Here is a 26,591-nt window from a genome sequence, read left to right on the forward strand (position 1 = left end):
CCATCGACTTCTGTGCCTGGGTTCATGGCAGAAGGTCGATGGGAACGTTCCTCCTGTTGTCTCTCCTTAAGCCTTGCAGCTTGTGAGGCATTCTGGGGTTGACGCTGACCCCAGAATGCACCATTATGTGCATGTGCAAAATGGTGCCCTGGAAGATCAAACTGCCATCATCAATGTCGCCTACATCAGGGGCAATTGCCACACTGTGTCTGCTTCAGTTATTTAAAGGGACGCTGGGTACCTGGTTAGAACAAAATCCAACCTGTCTTTTTTTTTTTCTGAAGTTCAACTCACACAAAGTAAAAAATGAAACTAGGGACACATCCCTTCTTTAGTCTGAGTCATGGAAATATAATGTGTCCATTCACCCAAGCAGTTACTAGCCAACGCTTTTCTCAGAGCCGTGCACGCTTGCCCGTCGATGAAACTGAGAGCCATGAACATTCAGCTCTTCACACCTATGGTCACAGATACACACGTATTGATGGTCACCCTGGCCACATCCTTGCTACTTGCACTCATGCATTTAGACCCAGGCAAGAGTTTTCACATCCACGATACACTCACAAACAGCTGCTTGTGCTCGTGAGCCCAACCACACAGACAGAGAGAGGTTTTCATCTGAATGAGCAGTTGTTTTCATTTCCTTTTTGCGGTTATTCTGTGCTCTCTACCCCTCGCTTAGCAAATGAGGTGCAGATTAGGGGGACCCCTCACAGGCCAGGCTAAGTACAGATCTGCTGCCCAAAAAGGAGAAAAAATATTTCATTGCCCGGCAGTCGATAGGAGAGTGAAATGTTACCCAACACCTGCCAAAAGTGATCACTTTCGTAAAGCAGTTCCATCGCGCCGCGCACCTGGGCAGAGCAGGTGAGTCTGTACCACAGTCTCTCCCCAGCTCATCACTAGATGTCAGTGGTGGGCTTGTTCAGAGCTGGCTTACAGCTAAACAGGCAGATAGTGTGTGAGGACAGACAGACAGACAGACAGATAGATAGCTAGATAGATAGAATGTGTGGGGCTGCATAGATAGATCTACGCCTGGTTTGTGCAGCTAAGAATCTCTCAGCAACATAGATGAAGGGTTTTGGTGGGGGCAGGGTAGGTGATGCATTAGAGGGCAAATTTTCAGCCCGGAGAGCAAGGTTTCACCCCAGTGAACCCCACAAACATCCCGTTAGTTGTCGATATCCTCTCAACCCATGCCGGCAATCAATGGTTGACTCTGTAGATTGTGACTGGCTTAGACTGGAAACCCTTTGGGGCAGGGTCCCTTTTTTAGTTCTGGGTCTGTACAGCACCGGGAGCAATGGGCCCTGTGTTGGGACAGGGGCTCCTGCAATGCAGAGAAATACTAATCCCAATGAGAATGAAAGCCAGAGCTGGGCTGGGAAGTGTCTGGAGCCGATATCCAGGCCGGGAAGGAGTCTGCATTTGTAGTGCTTTGTGATCCCGGGCAGAAAATCAAACAGGCTCACGGTGGAATTTCTAGAAACTCTGTTTCTGCCTCTAGGGTCGATGAACAGTTCTGAGGATGATCAACAGGATTATGAGAACTTCCACCCCAGTCAGCCATCATCCCAGCATCAGATGAAGCCACAATGCCCAGCAAAGGCAGAGCCAGGTGGGTAACTCCCTTGAGCTGGGTGGCTTGTGGGCCAGAGAACACAGCCAGGCTGGATGTGTGGGGTCAGCAAAGGGAAAGTGTTAATCTGAAGCTACAATGGAAAAGGTTCAGTCTCTCTGCACCTCTGGGTATCGGTAACACCAGCCCAGTGTTTGTCGTGTGAACTGCACTGCCAAAGGGTCTTTGTTCTAAGGCAGTATGGTAATATGGCTACACCTCTTATGCTTAAAGCTACTAGGAGAGTGGTGAAGCTCTGGAACGGGTTATCTTGGGAGATGGTAGAATCACCTTGCTGAGAGATCTTTAAGTTTCGGCTTGACAAAGCTCTGGCTGGGATGTTTTAGTTGGGATTGGTCCTGCTTTGAGCAGAGGGTTGGACTTGATGACCTCCTGAGCTATCTTCCAACCTATGATTCTATGATACTATGATTCTGTGCATGGGGATGGATGGCTAGACAGCTATGGATAGATGGCGTGCCTGGAAGGAGTAGATAGATAGATAGATGAGTGGTATATGGGTATGGGTAGGGTTTATGGACTTGAATGGTTAAATAGATTTTACATCCATACTGCACTCAGGGCTAGTGTCCATGATGCACAAGTTGCCAGGCAATGGAACCTGTCCTGCACAAGTCCAGGTTATAAACCATCAAGAGCCTTGGCCCTGTGCCCATCCCAAGCACCCTGGTGGAAGTCTTGTGAGAACCATTTTAGATGAAGAACCCTGCTGATTATGACACACAAGTCTGTAGCTAGATGGAAAATGAAAGTGGACCTCAGGGAGCGCAGGAGAATCAAAGGAAGGTGGTACAGGCGACCATCAGGAGGGGAACGTGGATCTAACAGGGATGAGTGGGGAATAGATGAAGGCATAGGTTGCAGCTGTGGAACTGTGTCCTGGCTGTAGAAGACACTTAAAGCAGAGAGAAGACGTGGTGGTGGAGGTGGTGCTGGGGTGAAATCCAATGTTCCCTGTAAACTGAGTGCTTGGGTGGATGCCCAGGAGGGAGTCAGGTGCCACCCACCTGATTGTCAGAATGCTCACAGCCACCAACAGAGAGCAGCACTGGTAGTGTACATCTGTACATGCCTAAGTGTGCATAACAAAATTTACTCCACCCATGGATGGAAAAAATTAGAGGGAACACTGGGGAAACCCCAGGGAATCATCACAGCATCTCATAAGGATGTCACAGCCTGGGTCCCCAAAGGATCCTTGAGAAAACAGAAGGGAGTCCCAGGAAATGAGGTTCACTTACTGATGAGGCTTTAGGCTCAATGGAAATCCAGGTGGGCACAAGATAAATACATTGGGCACATGGGGACAGATAGACAGACAGACAGATAGGACATAAAAGGACAGAGAGAGAGAGACAGGGAGGAGGTTTAGCAGGATATGCAGAGAGACGGAGAGAGAGAAATTAGAAGTTAAGATTCTAACTTGGTTTCTCAGTCTTTTGGTGTAAGTTCCCCTGCACGCCCTGTGCTGCACAGAGATTCCTGCCCTGTTGTATGTTGTGTCTTTTCACAGGTCCCGAAGGTGAGGTGCCGCAAAGGATGAGACAAGAAGACAAAGAACTGACAGCAGGGGACCGACAGTCTGGGAGACTGAAGGCCCTAAGTTTATTATTCCCATAGCTTTTATAATCAAGTGAGAGCACATTATTATGAGAAAAGCAGTCAGATACAATTCGTCTAGCTCAGCACATCTATCTCTAGTGAGGGCACATTGTTCCTCCCAGGCCCTGACCATGAACTCTCGGAAAACATCTGGTTCAAGCAACACAGCTCCCCCGTGGCTTGCCTGCAGAAGAGTAACATGTCTTGTTTGCAAAACATGTTATGTTGCTCCAGACGCCAAGAGTCCAGCTGGGCCTGGGAGGCAGGTAGGAGGGAAAGGCAAAACTCCTTCACTGCCCCCCTGCCGTGTTTCCATCACTATTTGCTTATGAATTATGATAGTCAATTCTAAATTCCTTCAGCACCTTCCCAACAAGGTTCTGAGCACTCCTGTCTCCCCTCCCTGTCCAGCACCACTTCATCAGAGGGCAGGGACTCTAACCCCGTCTCTCTCTGCTGCTTTCTTCCAGGAAATTCCTCGGTGCAGTGCTGTAGGGGCTGGAATGGGAAAACAAAGGCCATATGGCCCCTTTATGCCGTGCACATTGTGTTGTTTGTGCTGTGGGCCATCCTCCTTGCCATACTGATTGTAAAGAGTAAGTATCCTGGAGTGCATTTGGGACCATAACATAGGAATGGGCTGAGTGAAAAGTCCAGGGGTGAAATCCTGACTCCATAAAAGCAATGTCAAACTCTCACTGTCTTCAGCAAGGCTGGGATTTCAGCTCATGCGTCCCTCTCAACGAGGTCCCCTTGTCCCCATGAATGGCCAGTGTCATATTCCTGCAGAAGGGACCACCCACCCCTAAGGCTCTGTACAGTGCCTAACACTGCTCATTGGAAATGAAAGTTCATTAAGTCAGGCCACTTGCTCTCCAGTTCACAGCAGTGGCAGGGCCCACAGTGTCAACAGAAGTTTTGACTGTATTCCCATGTGCAACAAGCATGCACAGTGTGTGTCAGGTGTCCTCTAGCAACTGTTCCACACAGGATAACAGCCTAAATACTGCTGCTAGCTTACAGAATAACTGAAGACGGTCTTTGCCATAGAAGGAAGAGATTCAGGTTCCGCTGAGTAGCTTTGGTGGATGTCGTTCCTCACAACAGCTTCAGTGCCGCCAAGTCTAAGTGATGTTTGAATTAAATTCACAGCTCAAGGAGTCTAGTGATTAGGTGAGAATCTGAAGTTTCATTTAAAAACTCTGAGACAGAGTCTAGTTGCAGAGACAAGTTTGGGAAAGTAACAGAAAGGCTCGGAAACCAGAAGGCTACAGTGGTCATGGAATGATAAAGTTCACAATTCTAAGGACTGGTAGAAGAGAACAGCAAAATAAAGACAATGGATTTCAAGAAGACAGACTTTAGCAACCGCAGGAAGCTAGTAGGTAAGGTTTCCTTGGGAAACAAGATGAAGGGAGAAAACAGTTGAAGACAGGTTTTCAAAGGGACATTATCAAAGGCCCAAGAACAAACTCTTCCACTGCATAGAAAAGATAGAAAGAGACCACCCTGGCTTAACCAGGAGATCTTGAATGATCTAAAAATGAAAAAGGAGTCCTAAAAAGTAGAAACTAGATCAAATTACAAAAGATTAATATAAAACAATAACTTAAGTATGTAGGGACAAAATTAGAAAGGTGAAGTCACAAAATGAACTCAATCTTGCCAGAGACCTAAAGGATAACAAGGAAACATTCTACGAATATCTTAGACACAATGGGAAGAACGAGGCCAGGGTAGGTTCATAGATTAAGGAAGAGGGAAAAACAATACAAAAATGTGGAAATGGCAGAAATGCTTGATGACTTCTTTGTTTCAGTTTTCACAGGAGGTTGGTTGGCTTGGATGCCTACGATAGTGAATGCTGGAGAAAAGGAGGTAGATTTAGAAGTTTAAACAGGAAAAGAACAAGTTAAAAATTGCTTAGAGAAGTTAGATGTTTTCAGGTCACTAGGGCCTGACTGAGGAAATCTCTGAGAGAGACAGGAGAGATATCAGAAGACTGGGAAGGGGCTAATATAGTGCCCAGCTATAAAAAAGGAAATAAGAAAAGCCAGGAAACTACAGACCAGTCAGCTTAACTTCTGTGCCAGGAAAGATAATGGAGCAAACAATTCAGGGATCCAGCTGCAAACCTCTGGACGATAACAAGGTGATAAGTAACAATCAGTATTGGATTTGTTAAGACATGGCATATCTAAACTTTAGTAAATCATTGGATACAGTCTCACACGACTGTCTTATCAGTAAACTAGGGAAATGCCTCCTGGATGGGACTATGAAAAGGTGGGTGCCTAAATGGGTGGATAGGCCTTCGCGGAGAGTACTTATCAAGGGCTCACACTTATGCTGGAAGGACATAACAAGTAGGGATAAGTCTTGGGACCAGTTCTGTTCAATATCTTCACCAATGACTGACATAAAGGCATGAAGAATATGCTTATAAAGTTTGTGACTTATACCAAACTGAAAGGGGTTGCAAGTACTTTGGAGGATAGGGTCATAATTAAAAAATATCTGGACAAACCAGACAAATGGTCTGAGGTAAATAGGATGAAATTGAATTCAAACATATGTAAACTACTCCACTTAGGACAGAATGAGAAGTTTCACAAGCAAAATGGGAAGTGAGTGTCCAGGCAGCATTACTGAAGAAAGTGTTCTAGGTGTCAGCATGAAACACAAGCTAAATATGAGTTAAGAGTGTGATACTGTTAAAAACAAAAAGATTCTGTTAAAAAAAAAGCAAACGTGATTGGAGGATGCATTAACAAGAGTTTCATAAGCAAGACATGAGAAGAAATGTTTCTGCTCTACTTTTCCCTGATTAGGCCTCTACTAGACTATGGTGTCTAGTTCTGGCATCACATTTCAAGAAAGATGTGGAGAAATTGGAGAAGACGAGGGATGATTAAAAGGGTTATGTTTGTTAATTTGGAAAAGAGAAGACCAAAAGGGGACATGATAACAGTTTTCAAGTACTTAAAATGGCCCGTTTCCAGTAGAGCACTATCTCCAGATCTGAAGAAGTGGGTCTATCCCACAAAAGCTCATCACCTAATAACTTTTAGTCTTTAAGGTGCTACATGACTGCTTTTTTCATTCTGTCTGTTACTCAGCGCTGGGTCCTGAGGGAGTAAGCAAAAGACAGAGCCCCTGGGAGCCCCAAGTTCTGATCTTCTCTCAATACTTGTCCTAAGTTAAGTTGCTCTCCCTCTCAGAGCTGCATGGACTACCATGGCCAGGCTGGGCAAAAGCAAATCCTTGTCTGAGAGACTCTTTTTTCTTTACTGTGGGCTGGCTCAGATGACTAGGGAGGGCCCAGACTGTTACACCCAAATGTTGATTCCTCAGCAGGTTAGCAAATGCTCTTTTAAATTCTAAGGAATATCTTCATTGACGATTTAGATACTGGCATAGACAGTACGTTTATTAAGTTTGCAGATGATACCAAGCTAGGAGGGGTTGCAACTGCTTTGGAGGATGGGGTAAAAATTCAAAATGATCTGGACAAGTTGGAGAAATGGTCTGAAGTAAACAGGATGAAGTTTAATAAAGAGAAATGCAAAGTGCTCCACTTAAGAAGGACCAATCAGTTTCACACATGCTGAATGGGAAAGGACTGCCTAGGAATGAGTATGGCAGAAAGGGATCTAGGGGTTATAGCGGATCACAAGTTAAATATGAGTCAACAGTGTGATGCTGTTGCAAAAAAAGCAAAGATGATTCTGGGATGCGTTAACAGGTGTGTTGTGAACATGACACGAGAAGTCATTCTCCCGCTCTACTCTGCGCTGGTTAGGCCTGAGCTGGAGTATTGTGTCCAGTTCTGGGCACCGCATTTCAAGAAAGATGTGGAGAAATTGGAAAGGGCCCAGAAAAGAGCAACAAGAATGATCAAAGGTCCAGAGAACATGACTGATGAAAAAAAGGCTGAAAGAATTGGGCTTGTTTTGTTTGGGAAAAAGAAGATTAAGAGGGGACGTGGTAGCGGTTTTCAGATATCTAAAAGGGCGTCATAAGAAGGAGGGAGAAAACTTGTTCTTCTTGGCCTCCTGAGGATAGAACAAGAAGCAATGGGCTTAAACTGCAGCAATGGAGGTTTAAGTTGGACATTTGGAAAAAGTTCCTAACTGTCAGGGTGGTCACACACTGGAATAAATTGCTTAGGGAGGTTGTGGAATCTCCATCTCCGGAGATATTTAAGAACAGGTTAGATAAATGTCTTTCAGGGATGGTCTGGACAGTACTTGGTCCTGCCATGAGGGCAGGGGGCTGGACTTGATGACCTCTCAAGGTTCCTTCCAGTCCCAGCATTCTACGATTCTATGACATTTTCCCAAAACACATTTGCTCCTGGCTACTGTGCAGAAGCAACAAAAACTTGCCCTACGCAGCCTGAGCCCCTTGGTCCAGCCTAGTTGCAGTGAGTGTGGGCAGGGAGACACAGCATGGTGGGGGGGCACAGCCTGCCTTCTTAACTGCCGCCTGCTGAATCCACATATGTCTGTATTCTAAGTATTCGTGTGGGTCGACTTTTGCCTTCTTCTTGGAGGTCATGGTGTCTGTGTGCCCTGACTGCTGACTGACGATGACATCTCCCCCTTGGATACTGAAGTCTCAAGTCCCATGGATCAGTTGTCAGCCTTATTTGGGAATGTACATCTTCCCCTTTCTGTTTGCAGCTGTGATAAACAGTGAGAGTGGCTGTAAGAAATTGAAGTGCGGGGTGAACTGTGGGGGTGGGGAGGTTCGGGAGACAAGGGGTTGGGGTGTTTGGCACTGTTCCTGCTAACACTTTTCATCCATGGGTGAGTTTTGTCTCGTGCACCAATACTGAAGTCATATGTGCTTGTTCAGATGTGTGCCACCAGGACACTGCATCCATCAGTTACTAACGGGGGTGCTGTCAAGGCAGGCGTGTGCACACACACAACCCACAGGGAAGGAGGAACCCAGCCACACATGTATACAGAGTAGGAAAGCCCAGTCACACACACGCACACAGAAGGAAATGGGGGAGCCCCAGCCCAGCCATACACATGCACAGACGAAAGCAAAGGCCAAGAGGGGAACTGCCCCCGGGCCAGCCCTTCGGGGAACCTGGGATCTTCTGGCCCCTTTGAACTTCCAGGCAGAGCAGTTCCCAAGGGCTGGAGCAGCTTTGTGCCTCTCCGCCACTCCACCAGTTTGGGAGGGGTCTGAGGGCTGACTCCCCTCAGTCCTGTCCTTTCTGGGTGGTTGTAAGCCCCACTGCTCCCCCCACCCCCGAATGCCAAACCTGAAATGACACCCCTGTCTTCCAGGCTCCCAGACAGCGAAGGGACTGGAGATGCTCCATTTCAACCAGTCCACCCTGCGCAGCACTGGCATGTATTGGACCCCTCGCAGACCTGCCCCAGCATCCAATTAGCCCCTACTTACTATGAGCACCTACACCAGTCATCTCACTCCCCGCAGCCCGACAGCCCCCATTCCCTGCCGCATCCCTGCTCCACTGAGCCCTGTCACCCCATGTTTCACTCTCCCCAGTAGTAGGGTTACCAAGAATCTAATCATGCAATCCCAAAGACACTGGCCCACCCTCTGCCTGGCCCTGGCATTGAGGCCACGCTCTTTTCCTGACCCTTCTCTGAAGCACCAGTTCCCACTCATTCCATCTCACTGCCCTCCGTCACACGTGCTCCCCCGCCCTCACTCACCTTCGCCAGGCTGGGGAGGGGCTGGCTGCAGGAGAGAAGTAGGGGGTCGGCTGTGGGAGGGAATTTGGGTGTGAGCAGGAGGGAGGGGTGCGGCTGTACAAGGGACTTTGGGTGCAGGCTCTGGGACAGGGGTTGGGGTGAAGGGGGCGATGCTTACCTCAGGTGGCTCCTGAAAGTGACGAGCACACACCTCTGGCAGTGGTTCCTGGATGGGGGGGCTGTTTCTCCTCACCCCTTCCCCCAGACACTGCCCCTGTAGCTCCCATTGGCTGCAGTTCCTGACCAGTGGGAGCTGCGGAGGTGATGCTCAGGGCAGAGGAGCTGTAGGGACGTGCAGCCCATTTCTGACAGCGCTGTGGAGCCAGGCAGGTAAGGGAGCCCTCCTTGGCCCCACTGCCACCAGACCGTTAAGAACTACAGTCTCCCAGCTTGGCTGAAGTGGCTTCTGAGAGATAAAGCACAAGTCCAGGAGATGCCCAACAAAAGCAGGCGAGGTAGCAACAGGAGTGCGATCATATCACAGAGAACCTGTTTGTGTCTCAGAGGCAGAGCTGGCCACAGAGCTGAAGAGGCTGCAGTCGGACCAGGCCACATTAAAAAAAGAAGGTGAGTGCTTGTGTAACTCACACACCTATGTGTGGTTAACTGTCCCATGTAATGGTACCTAGACCACTTCACAGCTGTACAGGCTCCTTTGCTAAGCTCCAGAGGTCCCAGGTTCAAGTCCACCTATGGGCAGTTACGCTTGGTGGGGGTTGGAGGCTGGGGCCAAAAGAAGCAGAAAGGGGGATAGACAATGCCTATACCAGTTTCCCATGATGCTTTGAGATTTCCCACCCCCCCCGCACCACCACCAATCAGCCCTAGAAACCCAGCATTTGGGATCTAGGACCATGCACTGCCCTGAGTGACCCACTGGAGCAGAGGGACACAACTGGTGCCCACAGAGCATCTGCACACTGGGCTCCTCCTGCACCAGGCTCATTGTGACCTCAAGTGGGGCAAACCAGGGCAATGATTCATCCTTCAGCCCCAATGGTGCTGACCTCCATGTGCATTCACAGGAGCCTCTGGCCTTTAGGGACTCACATGGGCTGGGCTGCTACAGAGAGGAGATTTGCTGTTTCTTTCCCCTGCCAGTCACTTGGGACAAATAGGAGAGTGGAGAGGGCCTGGGGCAAGAAGATGGGGATGGGGGCTCACTGGGGGCTGTGGGGAGGCAGGCAGATGAAGGCCTGGGCAGAAGGCAGCAGAGGTGGGGAATGGGCTGGGGGCAGGGCAGTGTGTGTAGGTGTGGGGGAGGGCAGGGCTCCTGCTGAGGTTTGGAGATGGGCCTCGGTTTAGATGAATGAGTTTGATGCTTGTGCAAGGTTCAGGTTCAGCTGGTGATCCTGGCCAGCTCTCCGGTTCCTCATGAGCCTCTCAGAGGGGCTGTGTAACAAGTGGTGGGAAAGGGGCCTGTTTTAGTGCCAGAGCCAGGCCCCAAATCCCCATGTTTATGATCCTGACGCAAACAGGCTGGGCCTAGGTGCACACACCTGCTGTGCTGGCTGGCACCTGGCTCCTTCTGAAGCCCACCCGGCAGTGAGCGCTGCGTGAGCCTCACAGGCTGGTTGAAAGGCTACAGCCCTGTTCCTACATGTGCTGATGTGTTGTGTTTGCAGTGTTGGAGGCTCTGGCCAAAGGGAAAAGTGACAGAGACGACATCAGGGCCCAGGCCCACAGGATTCTGGATGCTGTTCAGAAAGGGAAAGGTGAGAGATGTGCCAGCTTTGGCTTGCTTAGATTCGCAGCTCTGTAGGGCAGCGACTGTCTTTCCGTTCGGCGTCAGTACACTGCCTGCAGCACTGGGGGCTGATCTGTGCCTGAGCCATGTAAGCACTGCCCAAGACACACAACAACTAATGGGCAGTGCCCACCAGGTCAGGGCCCAGCCTGGGGCATCTTGTGCAGTTGAGATTCCTGCCCCTGTTCCCCACAAGTGGTGCTAAGGGAGTAATACAGCTCAGGGGGTTTGGCTGGGATTTCCCCTGAATAAACTGCTGGGCTGTGAAGGAGACAGTTTGGTGAAACAGTTAGCACAGTGGCCTCAAATGCAGGACACCTGGGCTTTAGGCCCACCCACGGAGGTCTAATGACTGGAGGGGAGGGAAACTAGGACTCCTGGCTTCTGCTCCCAGCTCCTATGAAGCCAACATGGCTTTCAGTCTGTGCCTGCAGACTGGGTGTAGGACTCCCAAAGGGGGCTGCACCCCCATTAGAAGTCTGTTTGGGGGTCCGTAAATGAAAAAAGGCTGAGAACTGCTGCACTGGTGGTTAGAGCAGGCAAGACAGGAAATCAGGACTCCTACCTTGGGAACGAGCTTGAACAAGTTACTGCACTGCTCCGTGCCTCAGTTTCCCCCAGTACTTTGTGGTCCTTGTATGAAGGGTGGTAAACACAGCCTATGACTGGCCTTTGCAGCTCAGCGCTGAGAATGACTTCTCCCTGCTTTGCCTCGCAGAGTCCGCCTGCAGGATTTGTCCAGCCAACTGGCTGCCGAACACAGGGTGCTGTTACTACTTTGCCATAGAGAGTAAACCCTGGTCCCATGCCAAGCAGGCCTGCGTCGACCAAGGTGCCCAGCTGGTAGTTATTGATAACCAACAGGAGCAGGTGAGTGAGGCCACAGAGCCTGGAAGGCAGGTGGAAATGGTCTCCCAATGCATGGGAGGCTCTCAGGATGAGAGAAGTGCCTGGGGAACGGATAGGAGCTGCTGTTTCACTGCTTGGTACCTAGGGAACACATTACCCACTCGTGTGAAGACATGGACAGAGGCAACAAAAATAACCAGGAACCATAGAATCATAAGGCTGGAAGGGACCTCAGGAGGTCATATAGTCCAGCCACCTGCCTCAAGCAGGATCAACCCCAGCTAAGTCATCCCAGCCAGGACCTTGTAGTGCTGGGACTTAAAATCCTCTAGGGATGGATAATCCACCACCTTTCTAGGCAATGCATTCCAGTGCTTCACCACCTACCTGGTGAAGTAGTTTTTCCTGATATCCAACCTACTCCTCTCCTTCTGTAACTTCAGACCATTACCCCTTGTTCTGCCATCTGACACCACTCAGAACAGTTTCTTTCCATCCTCTTTAGAGCTCCCCTTCAGGAAGTTGAAGGCTGCTATTAAATTACCTCTAAGTCTTCTCTTCTGTAAACTAAACAAACCCAACTCTCTCAGCCTCTCTTTATAGATCTTGTGCTCCAGCCCCTTAATCATTTTTTTTTGCCCTCTGCTGTACCTGCTCCAGCAAATCCACATCCTTTTTATACCGGGGAACCCAAAACTGGACACAATATTCCAGATGTGGCCTCACCAGTGCCGAATAGAGGGGAACAACTACTTCTCTAGATCTGCTCGAAATGCTCCTCCTAATGCACCCTAGTATGCCATTAGCCTTCTTGGCTACAAGGGCACACTGTTTACTCATATCCAGACTATCATACACCATTACCCCTAGGTCCCTTTCAATCAAATTGCTGCTGAGCCAGTCGGTCCCCAGTCTGTAACAATACTTGGGATTCTTCCACCCCAGGTGCAGGACTCTACACTTCTCCTTGTTGAACCGCATCAGATTTCTTTTGGCCCAGTCCTCCAATTTATCCAGGTCACTCTGGATTCTCTCTCTACCCTCTAATGTATCTACCTCTCCCCCTAGTTTTGTGTCATCCGCAGACTTGCTGAGGGTGCAATCCAGTCCCTCATCCAGGTCATTAATAAAGATGTTGAATAACACCGGCCCCAAAACTGAGCCTTGCGGCACTCCACTTGAAACTAACCACCATCCAGATATTGAGCCATTGACCACTACCCGTTGGGCCTGACCATCAAGCCAGCTTTCTATCCATCTTATAGTCCAAGGATCCAATCCATATTTCCTTAACTTATGGACAAGAATGTTGTGGGTGACTGTATCAAAAGCCTTGCTGAAGTCAAGGTATATCACATCCACTGACTTCCTCATGTCCACAGAGCTTGTTACCTCGTCATAGAAGCTAATCAGATTGGTCAGGCAGGACTTGCCCCTGGTGAATCCATGTTGGCTACTTTTGATCGCTTTTCCCTCTTCCAAGTGCTCCAAAATGGATTCCTTGAGGATTCCCTCCATTATTTGCCCAGGGATTGAGGTAAGGCTGACTGGTATATAGTTCCCTGGATAGTCCTTCTTTCCTTTTTAAAAGATGGGCATGTCGTTTGCCTTCTTCCAGTTATCTGGTATCTCCTGGTACTGGAATTCCTGTAGACTGACCTGTCCCCATAATTTATGTTCTCCCAGTGATGCACTGAACTGAAGTTCGCCTGGCTCGGAAGATCTCTCCCTGCAAGGCACTGAACCGAAGTTCACCTGGCTTACAGAATGCGAGGCACTGGACTGAGGTCCACGTGGCTCGCCAGAATTTTCCTCCCCCTCTCCTCCCCGTGACGCACCAAACCAGAGTTCACCTGGCACACGCGATGCGAGGCACTGGACTGAATTCCACCTGGCTCGTGGGGGCGTTCCTGGCACCCACTCCAGCCTGGCAGGACGCCTGCGTCCTGCCGCCTGGAGATGGCCTGGCGGGAGTTAAGTCTGCCCAGGCTTAGGGATATCTTTAAAACTTAGTCTTACTGCTGAAAAGAAACAGAGGGAGGCAACAAAGCTTCCCACAGTTCCGTGTGCCGAGAGAGTAGTGGCACCACGCCAGGTTTTAGCATCCGAACGCAGAGGGTCCAGCGCATGGCTGCCTCGCTAGAGACACCGGTGTGGTCTTTTGGAACTGTGACATACAAGACAGGCCTAATAGACAAAGACAGACACAAACAAACAGACAGACAAAGAATGTCAGCCACTCCACAAATGTGGAACCCATAGCTCCCCCTTTCCCTGACGGACGGCCGGCACTCCAGTCCCAAGCCGCTGCTGGGAGATTTTGTAACAGGTATCCCCCTTACCTTCTACTGAGCTCTTTTGAGAGGCTTGGAAGTGGGGTGCCAGCCCCTCCATCCAGGCAAGTTGTGCGTTGGGTTCTCCTTGGAACCTCCAGATTGTTGAAGTACAAGACTTCTCTGTGTTTAGGCAGCTAACATTCAGCTTTATTGAATGCAATAAGGCAACAGATGAGCCAAAGTGGACACTAGTAAAACCAGCTCCAGCAAGGCTGCTTGATGCAGCTAACTCTAGTATTTTGTACCCTTACACAAACAAGCCCAGTGTCAGAGGCAATTAGTTAGAGAATCGTAAATCACTTCCCAAAGAGAAACCCTTATCAGCAAGGAAAAACAGGTACAAGGGAGCTGGATCCCCAAATCCAAACAGTTCATTAAAACACTGCATAGAGCTCATCCTCCCAGCCGGTCCCAAACAGGTGAAGGAAAGGACAGGCTCTTATGTGCATGCAGAAGTAAGTGATGTGAAATGGCTTCTGTACAAGATGTTGAACTACATCGGATTTCTTTTGGCCAATTTTCCAATTTATTCAAGTCACTCTGAATCCTATCTCTACCCTCCAATGTAACTACCTCTCCCCCTAATTTAGTGTCATCCACAAACTTGCTGAGGGTGTAATCCAGTCCCTCATCCACGTCATTAAGAAAGATGTTGAAAACACCGGCTCTAAAACCGAGCCTTGTGGCATTCTGCTTGAAACCAACTGCCATCCAGATATCAAGCCATTGACCGCTACCTGTAGGGTCCCACTGTCAAGCCAGCTTTCTATCCATCTTATAGTCCCTGATCTAATCCATACTTCCTTAACTTATGGGCAAGAATGTTGTGGGAGACTGTATCAAAAGCTTTGCTGAAGTCAAGGTATATCACATCCACTGACTTCCCCATGTCCACAGAGCCTGTTACCTCATCATAGAAGCTAATTAGATTGGTCAGGCACAACTTGCCCTTGGTGAATCCATGTTGACTACTCTTGAACACTTTCCCCTCTTCCAAGTGTTCCAAAATGGGTTTCCTTGAGGATCCCTTCCATTATTTTCCCAGGGATTGTGGTAAAGCTGTCTGGTCTGTAGTTCCCGGGGTTGTCCTTCTTTCCTTTTTCAAAGATGGGCACTACATTTGCTTTTTTCCAGGCATCTGGGATCTCTCCCGATCTCCAAGAGTCTTTAAAGATAATGGCCAAATGCTCAGCCATGATATCTGCCAATTCCCTCAGTACCCTTGGGTGCGTTAAGTCCATACCCATGGATTTGTGTACATCTAGTTTTTCGAGAAAGCTCATAACTTGTTCCTTCCCCAGCGATGGCTGCTCTCCACCTGCCCTTACTGCATTGTCTAGCACTGTAGTGTAGGAGTTGTCCTTGTCAGTGAAGATGGAAGCCAAAAAAAGCATTGAGTGCTTCAGCTTTTCTTACATCACCTGTCGCTAAGCTACCTCTCATTCAGTAATGGCCCCACACCTTTTCTGATAACACACTTACTGTTAACATGCCTGTAGAAACTCTTCTTGTTACCCTTCATGCCTCTTGCCAGCTGCAGTTCCAATTCTGCTTTTAGTTTCCCGATTATTCCCTGGCATTCTCCAGCCATATGTTTATACTCCTCAGTCAACAGCCCATGTTTTCATTTCTTATACGCATCCTTTCTGAGTTAAGTTGACCAAAGATTTCCCTGTTAATGTTAATGTTAATCTTTCCTGATTACTGCCCAGCATTCTCCAGTCATATCTTTATGCTCCTCCTTATTCAACTGTCCACATTTCCATTTCTTATACTCATCCTTTTTGAGTTTAAGCTGACCCAGGATTTCCCTGTTAAGCCAAGCTGGCTGCCTACCAAAAATGCATTTCTTACTATGCAGCAGGATGGTTTGTTCCTGTGTCTTCAGTGAGACTTCTTTAAAATACTGCCAGTTCTCTTAAATGCTTTTCCCCTTCATCTTTATTTCCCAAGGGATCCTGCCCATCAGTTCTCTCAGGGAGATGAAGTCTGCTCTTTTGAGATCAAGGTCTGTATGTTAATGATCACCCTTCTTCCTGTTGTCAGCATCCTGAACTCTGCGATCTCATGCTCACTGCAGCCGACCTTTCTACCCACTTTTATTGCTCCTACTAGTTCTTCCCTGTTTGTGAGCAGCAGATCAAATTGCACACAGCTCCTGGTCGGTTCCTTCAGTTCTTGTACCAAGACGTTATCTCCAACATTCTCCAAAAACTTCCTTGATTGTCTGTGTGCTGCTGTATTGGTCTCCCAACAAATGTCCTGACGATTAAGTCTCCCCTGAGAACCAGGGCCTGTGATTTGGAAGCTTCTCTTAGCTGTCTGAAGAAATTCTCATCTACCTCATCTCTCTGATCTGGCAGTCTACAGCAGACACCAACTACAACATCACCTTTGTTATTTCTACCTCTAAGCTTAACCCAAAGACACTCAACTGGTTTTGATCCCTCCTTATACTGGAGCTCTGAGGGATCATACTGCTCCCTCACACAGAGAGCAACTCCTCCTCCTTTTCTCCCCTGTATGTCTTTCCTAAACAGTTTATAAACTTCCTTTACCATGCTCCAGTTAGGCAAATCATCCCACCAAGTCTCCATTATTCCAACTACCTTACAGTTCTTTGACTGTTCCTGGGCCTCTACTTCTCTGTTTGTTCCCCAGGCTTCCTGCATTTGTGCACAAGCATCTCAGAGAAGTGACTGATTGGCCCACTTTCTCCTCTTCACACAGGAAACCTACTTGATTGTGCCCTACTCCTTCCCCACTTACCTCATGGCTTTTGTCCTCATCCCCCGATGAACCTAGTTTAAAGCCCTCCTCACTAAGTTTGCAAGCCTGCTCACAAAGATGTTTTTTCCTCTCTTCGTTAGGTGGATCCCTTCTCTTCTCAGCAATCCTTGTTCACAAAAGAGAATCCTGTGGTCAAAGAAACCAAATCCTTCTCTTTGACACCACCTACGTATCCATGCGTTTACCTCTGCAATTTGACAATCCCTACCCAGACCCTTTATTTCCACAGGGAGGATGGACGAGAGCACCACTTGTGCTCCATATTTCTTGATTTTTCTTCTTAGGCTTATGTAATCTGCCGTGATCTCATTGAGGTCGCTCTTGGCTGTATCATTGGCTCCTACATGGAGAAGTAAGAAGGCATAATAGTCTGCAGGTTTAATGGTTTTTGGCAGAGATTCTGTAATGTCCCAGATTCTAGCTCCCAGCAAGCAGCAAACTTGGTCTAGACAGCAGATGGATGACTCCATCCCTCTTAGGAGGCAGCCCCCTAACCACCACCATCCATCTTCTTCTCTTACGGGTGGTGGTCATAGAACCCCCTTCCCTAGGACTGCAGATCCCATGCCTTACAAACTGTGGGGTCTCCTTCTGACCCATTCCCTGTGAGGTACGAGCCCCAGCTATCTCCTCTGTATCACCTGTGCAGAGAAGCTGAAAGTGGTTACTTAACTCCACTGGAATTGGAGAGAACTGAATTGGTTTTCTCCTCCTGGAGGTAACATGCTTCCAGTTTCTTCCTTGTTTTGAACAGCCTCCTGTTCCTGCAGTATTATATGGTGCGTTCTATCCAGAAAGCCTTCACCCTCTCTGATGGACCTGAGGGTTGATGTTTGCGCCTCAAGTCCTCTAACCTTCTGTTCCAAAATGGCTACCAGCTTGCACTTAGTACATAGAAAATCCTTTTTATCGTCTGGGAGGCCGACAAACATGGCACATGCCGTGCAGGTCCCAACAGCAGACTTCTCACTAGTCATGTCACTGTCCATTTTTTCCCTTTTTCAGAGAGTTCCTTTAGATGTTTCCAGTGCTGCCTTGAAGGGCACAAGAGAAACTAACCTATAAGAAGGGGAACCATATGATGGTCCCCACTAATGCAAACTGCCAGGCAAACTCCCTGTTCACTACTCACAGTGTTTGCTGTGGCTGCCTTCTTATAAGCCTGATGGCTGGTTAGGCCCAGCTCAAAGCCTTTGCCTCCAATCTAATCAGCCCTTGAAGACCCACCTGGAACAAAGCAGTCCCAATTCACACCTTTCAAACTTGCTGAACTGCCAAACACACTTTAAAACTGCCCCCCTCTGCAAAACAAAACAAATGCTCAGATGCACAGACTGATATTCAACCCACCAGCTCAGAATGCAGCCCGCCAAATGCCACACTCACCTGAGCATCTCTTGGATGCTTTCTCAGGCAAACTCCCTATTAGCTGCTCCTGTTCACTGCTTACCGTGTTCACTGTGGCTGCCTTGCAGTTGAGGGGAGATTAACAAGCCTAGTACTGCTCAGCTTGGAAAAGAGCCAGCAAAGAGGTGATATGAGAAAGGCCTGAAACTCCTGCCTGGTGGGGAGAAAGTGAGGATGGAAGTGTTATTTACCCCTTCATGTAATTTGAGAATTGGAATCACTTCATGGCATCAGCTGGCAGCTGGTTTAAATCAAAACTAAGCCAACGTTTCCTCTCCCAGTGCAGTCAGCTGGGGAATTCATTGCCAGGGGATGTCATGCAGGACAAAAGAATAACTGGGTTCAAAAAAGAACTAGAGAAATTTTCAGAGAATATTTCCATCAAAGAGCTAGTAGCCAGGATGGCCAGGGAAGCAACCCACGTGCTCTGGCTGTCCCTAGCTGCTGACCACCAGAATTGGCAGTGGACAACCGGGGATGGATCACTTGCTAATTGCTTTGTTCTGTGCACTGTTTCTGAAGCATTGGAAAGTAGTCACTGAGTCAGCAAGTGGTGGAGGACAGGGATTCATGAGAGCTGGGGTCCTTTTGGAGCACCCTGAACATTATGGAGAGTAGCCTCCACGTCCATATGGTGCTTCCACAACTGTGAAGAGCAACAGCTCCTCTGCAGGGCGTTGGGAGGGGACAGTGGTGCAGGAACTAGCTGGGATGCAGGAGAGCTGGCCCTTACCGGCTACGTCTACACGTGCCCCAAACTTCGAAATGGCCATGCAAATGGCCATTTAGAAGTTTACTAATGAAGCGCTGAAATGCATATTCAGCGCTTCATTAGCATGCGGGCTAATGAGCTCATGGGAATAAGGGGACTTCGAAGTAGGGAGCGTCCTTTCGAAAAGGAGCCCCGTCTGGACGCGCCGCGCGGCGGCAAGGAGCGTCAATTTCGAAGCGCGGCTGCCGCCCGCATGCTAATGAAGCGCTGAATATGCATTTCAGCGCTTCATTAGTAAACTTCGAAATGGCCATTTGCATGGCCATTTCGAAGTTTGGGGCACGTGTAGACACAGCCACCCTGTCATGGACTGGATAGCTCATTGGCTAGAGTAGTGCTCTTGTTAAGCCATGATTTTGGGCTCAGTCTTTGAGGGCGTCTTCCAAGGGTTTAGGGCAGGTTAGCTTAAAAATAAACATTTTGTCATGGATGGTGCTAGGTCCTGCTGCAAGCAGGGGACATGATGAACTATTGAGGTCTCATCCATTTCAATGATATGAGGTGAATCACTGTGTCCTGGTTTCCCCTTACCCTTGTGGTTTTGTCTGTTTGGATCATAAGCTCTTCAGGGCAGGGGTTGTCTTTCAGTAGGTGTCTGTGCAACTCACTGGGCCACATCTCAGCAAAAGGGGAATAACAGAGGCAGAGAGGGGTACAGGCTGTGTGAAATGGGACCTGGGTGGTGCCGTGGATCGGGGCCAAGGTTCACGATAATCAATAATTTTTCATTTTCCAGGAGTTTTTGCAGAAGCACATGAACGGCAAGGAGTACTGGATCGGGCTGAATGACCTTAGCAAGGAAGGAACATTTACGTGGGTAGACGACAGTTCTGTGTCATACAGGTCAGCCCACTCCCACTCCGTGGTTCATGAGGGAGGGTTTTGGTTCTGGTGCAACTGGCCACTCAATGCTCTGCAAACACAGCAAGTGGTTGGTGGAGTGGGTGGAGCTGCCCTTTTCTGGCTCAGCTCTCCTCTGCTCTTTGAGCTGTGCAGGGTTTCCCCACAGGGACCCAAAGCTAGTGGGGCAGATAATAAAGCAGTGGATGACAACCAGGTTGTAACTGTCACCTTTGAGTGAGCAAGTTTACACCAGTGTAACACTATTGAAATTAATAATTAGACCACAGGTCCTATCTCACTATATTTGCCACCCCCTCCCGCACACCCATGAGCCCCAATCCACTTATCAATGTGTGTGGCAGGATCATTCTCTGAGAGCTTAAGTGGGGTGTCAGGGAGAGCTTTTCACCAGCCTCCCGCTCCAATGCCTGGCTGAGTTTGCTCATGTTTGATCCCCAGCAACTGGAACCAAGGTGAACCCAATAATGTCGGCAGTGGAGAGGACTGTGTGATGATGTACAAAGATGGGAAGTGGAATGATGCTCAATGTGCGAATAATGTGGATGGCTGGATCTGTGAAAAGAAATGGACTTGTTAGCGGTGCCCAGGAAGAACGCAACGCAGGCAGTGCATCTCCATCACTGCAGCAAAATACCTCTCCTCTGGGCCTCCCTGGGCTGCCTGCGCTTTACACGCTTAAACGCTGTAAACCTCCCTGACCTTATCCCCGTGATGCTCGGGGACAAGGTGCTGCTTTTCAGATGGGGAAATTGACTTACCCAAGTCACAGAAGTACTGATTCAGTCCCCTGCTCTTACGACACTGCAGTCTTCCATGCAGTTGGAAACAGGCATACTGACCACTCCTGCACTAACCACTGAACCACCCTCCCCTCCAGGATCCAGGACAAAACTCAGATTGCATTGACTCCTAGCTCCCTTGCTCTATCCCCTAGCTCCTAGTCTACTCCAAGAGCTGGGAATTGATCCCAAGTGTCCTGAATCCCAACCCCCGCTCCAGCTATCAGAAAACCGACTCCTTCACAACTGGCAATTTAGTGGATGGGAAAACCCCACTAAACTCTATTAACCCATTATCAGTGTTTGTCAGGAGAAGTGGCAGTACACTTAGTGTACAAGGAGTTAAAATTTAAAAGCCACCTACCAATTCCATCAATGGGTCATTGTTCTAGTGAGGGAGGTGACAAGTTTTGAGGTTTATGGCAAATTTTCCTCCCCCGCTAACTTGGCTAAATCTTACACATAGATCTCAGCTAGAAGATTTTCCTGGCATTGCTCGGGCCCTTTACACCAATAAATTTCATTTTTCTTTATTTAAATCGTTGCTTTGGGGTGGAGCTGCCGTTGAGTTTGATTTTGCATGGCTGGTGAAGAATCGACCTCTCTGGGTTCGGCTGTCACCCCCTGTACTCCACACTATAGCGATGAGTAAGGGACACTAGTGCGAGGCTAAAGGGGCCCGGACTACACTATGGAACTAAGTCAATTCTGATATGCAATTCTAGCTACAGCATTTACATAGCTAGAATCGACATATCTGAAATCAACTTATTTCCCTAGTATAAGCCAAGCCTTTGTTTCTAACTGGTTGGCCACCCTGACCTAGAACAATAAACAGGTTTACACTCCATATTTCTAACTGCACACACACAAGAAAGTTACACACCACAAATATAATACACACATTCAGTGAATCACATGCTTTTCAATTGGAGGTTACATCCCACGTTTAGCATAAAGCACATTCAAGTTATGCATATTGTGGCAAGGGCCCCTCTTACCCAGCTCACTACAGGGGTCCATCTCTCACCCCTTTTCCCCAAAGGGACTGGGTCTCTGCAGTAGGAAACCTAGCCACTCCTCCTGGGACTCCCTCCCCTGCTGTTTCTGTGCTGGAGCTGCTAAGACTCCCGCTCAGATTCTTGTTCTCTGTTTCTCCTCATGTCCTCCCACTGTCTCCTCCACCTGCCAACTGTGGAGGTTTTTAAAGGCCTTCAGCAAGCCAGCAGTGAAGTCAGCTGGCCCCAGTCTGCCTGAGCCAGCTCCCTCCCAGTGGCTTCTAATTGGCCTGCTGCCCTCTGCTTCTATTTAGCAGGTCTGATCCCCTCTTTGGGCTGCTTTTCTCCCAGTCTGAAGGAGATCTCTGGCTTCAGCCTGCCATAATATTCATCTTCAAAAAATATTTCTATAAATATGCAGGGGGGCATAGCATCACACTCTGGTTTCTATCTGCTTTGTCTCTTCTAGGCTATGTCTACACTAGCACACTACGTCAAAGTAGCCTATTTTGAAGTAAGGACATCGAAATAGGCTACTTTGACATGTATCATCTACACGTCCTCCAGGGCTGGTGCCGTCAACGTTCCACATCGAAGTAGTGACGGGGAACATCGAAAGGAGCTGCCCCAGAAGGAAATGTGGAGCGTCCACACACACAAGCGCTCCCCGTCGAAATAAGAGGCCATCAAAGCCCCAAGCCGCTTCCTTAAAGGGCCCCTCCCAGACACACTTGCCCTGCACAGCATGAGATCCACAGAGCTGACAACCAGTTGCAGACCCCGTGCACGCAGCATGGACCCCCAGCTGCAGCAGCAGCAGCAGCCAGAAGCCCTGGGCTAAGGGCTGCTGCATACGGTGACCAAGAGCCCTGCAGGGGCTGGACAGAGCATCTCTCAACCCCTGAGCTGATGGCTGCCATGGAGGACCCCGCTATTTTGAAGTAGCGGGATGCGAATCGTCTACACACGCCCGACTTCGACGTTGCACGTCAAAATATAGCGCTATTCCCATCTTTGGATGGGAAGAGCAATTTCGATGTCTCACCGCCTAACGTCGATTTCAACGTTGAAATAGCACATGGCACGTGTAGCCGTGACGCGTGCTATTTTGACGTTGTTCCGGCTACTTCGAAGTAGCTGGCTAGTGTGGCCGCACCCCTAGTGGCTGACTTGGGAGGTACCACCTGTAATATAGGAAAATATGAGTTAATAATCAAAACTAATTTGTACAAACCCAAGCACTGTTCTGATGTAAACAATGACCTGTGTATGCAGCTTTCCCATCTGGTTTATGCCAGTGCAGCTGATCTACCCTTGCAGTTTGCAGCAGTGCAGCTACAGTGGGCAGGAGCCAAGTTGGCCAAACCCCAGTTAGCCCAAGGCCTCATTCTGCCAAGGCAGCAGCATTGACTGGATAAGCAGCTTAAAAACCTTCACAACAGGCACAAACTTCCCAGGGTCACGGGAGTCTGGTCTTTGATTGCAAAGGGAACCTGGCAGCATCCAATCAGATCTCCTGGGACCGAAGCGGCACCTTGTGGCCTGGCCCTGACGTGGCGGCTCTGACAGCAGCACCTATGCAGCTGCTCAGGCTAGGGTGCCCATTTTGTGGAGCACAGTCTGAAGAGCTGCAGTGGGCCCCTGGCGGCCAGATAAGGAGCTCCCAGCAGGCAGGCAAGAATTGTGTCCCAGGAAGGCAGGAAAAGGAGCTCCCTGGCAGCCAGCATGTCCCAGGCCACGCTCCCATGGGCAGAGCCTGGGCAGGGAGGGCTTACGCAGACAGGAAAGGGAGCTGCCAAGCAAGCAGTGCCAAGGGAAGTGAGGGGCTGCTGGGCAGGAGGGCCACCTCCTGTCACCAGCAGGTTGGTTGTTCCTGCTGGAGCTGAGCGTGCATGTCCCTGAGGGCTGCTCAAGCTGGAGGTGAAGGGAGGGAGCAGAGCAACGTGGGGGATGGAGTGGGAAAGGAGTGAGGGGGTGGGGCCTGGAGAGAAGAGGTGGGGCAGGGGCGGGGCTTTGAGGGATGTGGTCAGGGAGGGTAGGTCCAGTTTTCAGGCATTAGATCCGTGGCGTCCAGTACGTTGGCCACTCACCACACGTGGCGAATGGGACCCCGCGGTGTGGTGAACTGGGTGAGCCGCACGCATGGCTCAGAGCTGCACATGTGGTGCCCTCCACCCACCCCGCCTGCTCCACGCATGCACCTCATCACCTGGGGGGACGAGCGTGTGACAGCAGCGGCCCCTGCAGTCTCGCGGCCCAGCACTGGTCCTGCAGTCCCACCCCAGCACCACACGGCCCTGTGCAGTCGCCTGTCTCCTGGGGCCCCGGGGCCCCGGCTTCAGCGGCAGTTCCAGCAGTGGCTCCGCTGAGTCACTGGACTTTTCACTTAGAGCGGGGGTGGGCCGGGGTGCCTGGCTCTGGGGGAGACCATTCACTTAGAGTGGGGGTGGGCCGGGGTGCCTGGCTATGGGGGAGCCCATTCATTTTGAGTGGGGATGGTCTCAGGTGCCTGGCTAGGGGGGAAGGGGAGGACATTGAGTTTGCGTGGGAGGCACTGTGACAAATATACAAGGATGACAACCACAAGTGTGGTGATCCTTGAATTGGGATTGGACTTCACTGCATGAGGCAGTTGGCTCCCCTAAAACTACCTGCAAAGTAGGGCAGCACGGGGGCAGTGGTGCTGCAATAGTCTGTCCAGTGGAAGTGCTGGGGGCCATGAAACCAGACGGTGAACCAGGCCTGCAGTGGAAACCACTTCGAGGCGCGGAGTATTGCCCCAGCCAGAGGTGATGGACCAAGAAGGGGTGGGGGTGGTGTCAGTGAGCTCTTCTCTTCTTGCACCAGCAAATCGTTCCCTCCGCAGACCCATCAACACAGCTTCGGTCACGGAGTGGATCCTGGCTTCCCCCAACCCCACTCATGCATTCAGCCGGGATGTGGGCTGCAGTTCAGATGGCTGCCGCAAGGGGCTGGGTGGCCCCGGTACGCAGCTTCTCTCCCTCCCAGGCCAGCAGCTGTCTGCTCCTCCCGGCTTGCAGGTCACATGGACAGGAGGGTCGTCTCAGACTCCTGGGGATCTCCGGAAGCGAGTTGCACACTTGCTAACCGCACAAAACTGCTCCACTTGCCCTGCCCCCTTCCCTGAGGCCCCACCCACTTCTCCACTCACTCCAGCCCCCACCGTGATCTGTCTCCTCCCACCCCCCACTCACTGTAACTAGGCTGGGGCAAGGGGCTGGGGGGCAGGAGGAGATGGCCAGCGGGGAGAGGGAAGGCAATGAGGGGCAAGTGTGGACACTGCCCTGCTGTGATGTGCCCCTGCAGCCCCTAGTCAGGGGAAGGACCAACCCGGTAGAGTGGGGCACTGGGGAATGGGGGCCACCGTGGGCCGTTCATCTGTCTCTGCTCCTCTCTGGGGGTGGAGCAATCTGTCCATGTGAGCGAGAGGCGGCTTGTACTGCAAATGCTCCGGGAGCCCGAGCAGCCAATCAGAGCTGCTGTGAGAAGCAGACAGAGCTAACCCGCCGCTCACCCAGATACCCTTCTCTGGGGGGTCGGGGGAGGGGGGCTGCAAGAGCCCTACAACTCTGGGCTGCTCCCCTCCCTCCTCCCCTCCTGTGAGCAATGGGGATGACTCCTGTGCCAGACACCCCCTCCCACACCTGGGGAGGTGGAGGGGAAACGTGCTGCAGGCACCCCAGGCTGAAGGTTGGGGGGTGAAGACCCACATGGTCTGTAGGAAGAGCAGAAGGGGGGGTTGGGAGGGGTAGAGGATGGGCAGTGTACAAACATATGGATTCGGACGGCGGCAGTTAAGAAGGCAGGCTGTGCCCCCCCGCCATGCTCTGTCTCCCCGCCCACACTCACTGCAGCTAGGCTGGGTCAGGGGCTCAGGCGGCGCAGGGCAAAGGTTTGTTGCTTCTGCACAGTAGCGAGTAGCAAATGTGTTTTCGGAAAATGTCATAGAATGCTGGGACTGGAAGTGACCTTCATAGGTCATCATGTCCAGCCCTCTCCCTTCATGGCAGGATCAAGTACTGTCCAGACCATCCCTGATAGAAATTTATCTAACCTGTGCTTAAATATCTCCAGAGATGGAGATTCCACAACCTCCCTAGGCAACTTATTCCAGTGTTTGACCACCCTGACAGTTTGGAACTTTTTCCTAATGTCCAACCTAAACCTCCCTTGCTGCAGTTTAAGCCTGTTGCCTCTTGCTCTATCCTCAGAGGCCAAAAAGAACAAGTTTTCCCCCTCCTCCTTACGACACCCTTTTAGATACCTGAAAACCGCTGTCATGTCCCCTCCTTAATCTTCTTTTTTCCAAACTAAGCAAGCCCAATTCTTTCAGCCTTTCTTCATAGGTCATGTTCTCTGGACCTTTGATCATTCTTATTGCTCTTTTCTGGACCCTTTCCAATTTCTCCACATCTTTCTTGAACTGCGGTGCCCAGAACTGGACACAATACTCCAGCTGAGGCCTAACCAGCGCAGAGTAGAGCGGAAGAATGACTTCTTGTGTCTTGTTCACAACACATCTGTTAACGCATCCCAGAATCATCTTTGCTTTTTTTGCAACAGCATCACACTGTTGACTCATATTTAACTTGTGATCCGCTATAACCCCTAGATCCCTTTCTGCCATCCTCTTTCCTAGACAGTCCTTTCCCATTCTGCATGTGTGAAACTGATTGTTCCTTCTTAAGTGGAGCACTTTGCATTTGTCTTTATTAAACTTCATCCTGTCTACTTCAGACCATTTCTCCAATTTGTGCAGATCATTTTGAATTTTTACCCCATCCTCCAAAGCAGTTGCAACCCCTCCTAGTTTGGTATCATCTGCAAACTTAATAAACGTACTGTGTATGCCAGTATCTAAATCGTCAATGAAGATATTCCTTAGAATTTAAAAGTGCATTTGCTAACCTGCTGAGGAATCAACATTTGGGTGTAACAGTCTGGGCCCTCCCTAGTCATCTGAGCCAGCCCACAGTAAAGAAAAAAGAGTCTCTCAGACAAAGATTTGCTTTTGCCCAGCCTGGCCATGGTAGTCCATGC

At 49.8% G+C, this 26,591-nt stretch overlaps 1 protein-coding gene across 1 annotated transcript; it reads left to right on the top strand.

Annotated features, from left to right (window-relative positions):
* Window positions 1-1,518: 1,518 nt before the first annotated feature.
* LOC142003438 (uncharacterized) lies at window positions 1,519-20,364 on the top strand. The gene is made up of 9 exons (XM_074980396.1): window positions 1,519-1,624; window positions 3,159-3,167; window positions 3,718-3,843; window positions 8,554-8,616; window positions 9,493-9,555; window positions 10,614-10,703; window positions 11,454-11,605; window positions 19,626-19,732; window positions 20,192-20,364. The coding sequence occupies exons 1-9, from the start codon at window positions 1,519-1,521 to the stop codon at window positions 20,328-20,330; spliced, it is 855 nt and encodes a 284-aa protein (XP_074836497.1). The 3' UTR covers window positions 20,331-20,364.
* The last annotated feature ends 6,227 nt before the right edge of the window (window positions 20,365-26,591 follow it).

This window comes from Carettochelys insculpta, chromosome 29, assembly GCF_033958435.1.
Source record: "Carettochelys insculpta isolate YL-2023 chromosome 29, ASM3395843v1, whole genome shotgun sequence".
NCBI classification, from domain to species: Eukaryota; Metazoa; Chordata; order Testudines; family Carettochelyidae; genus Carettochelys; species Carettochelys insculpta.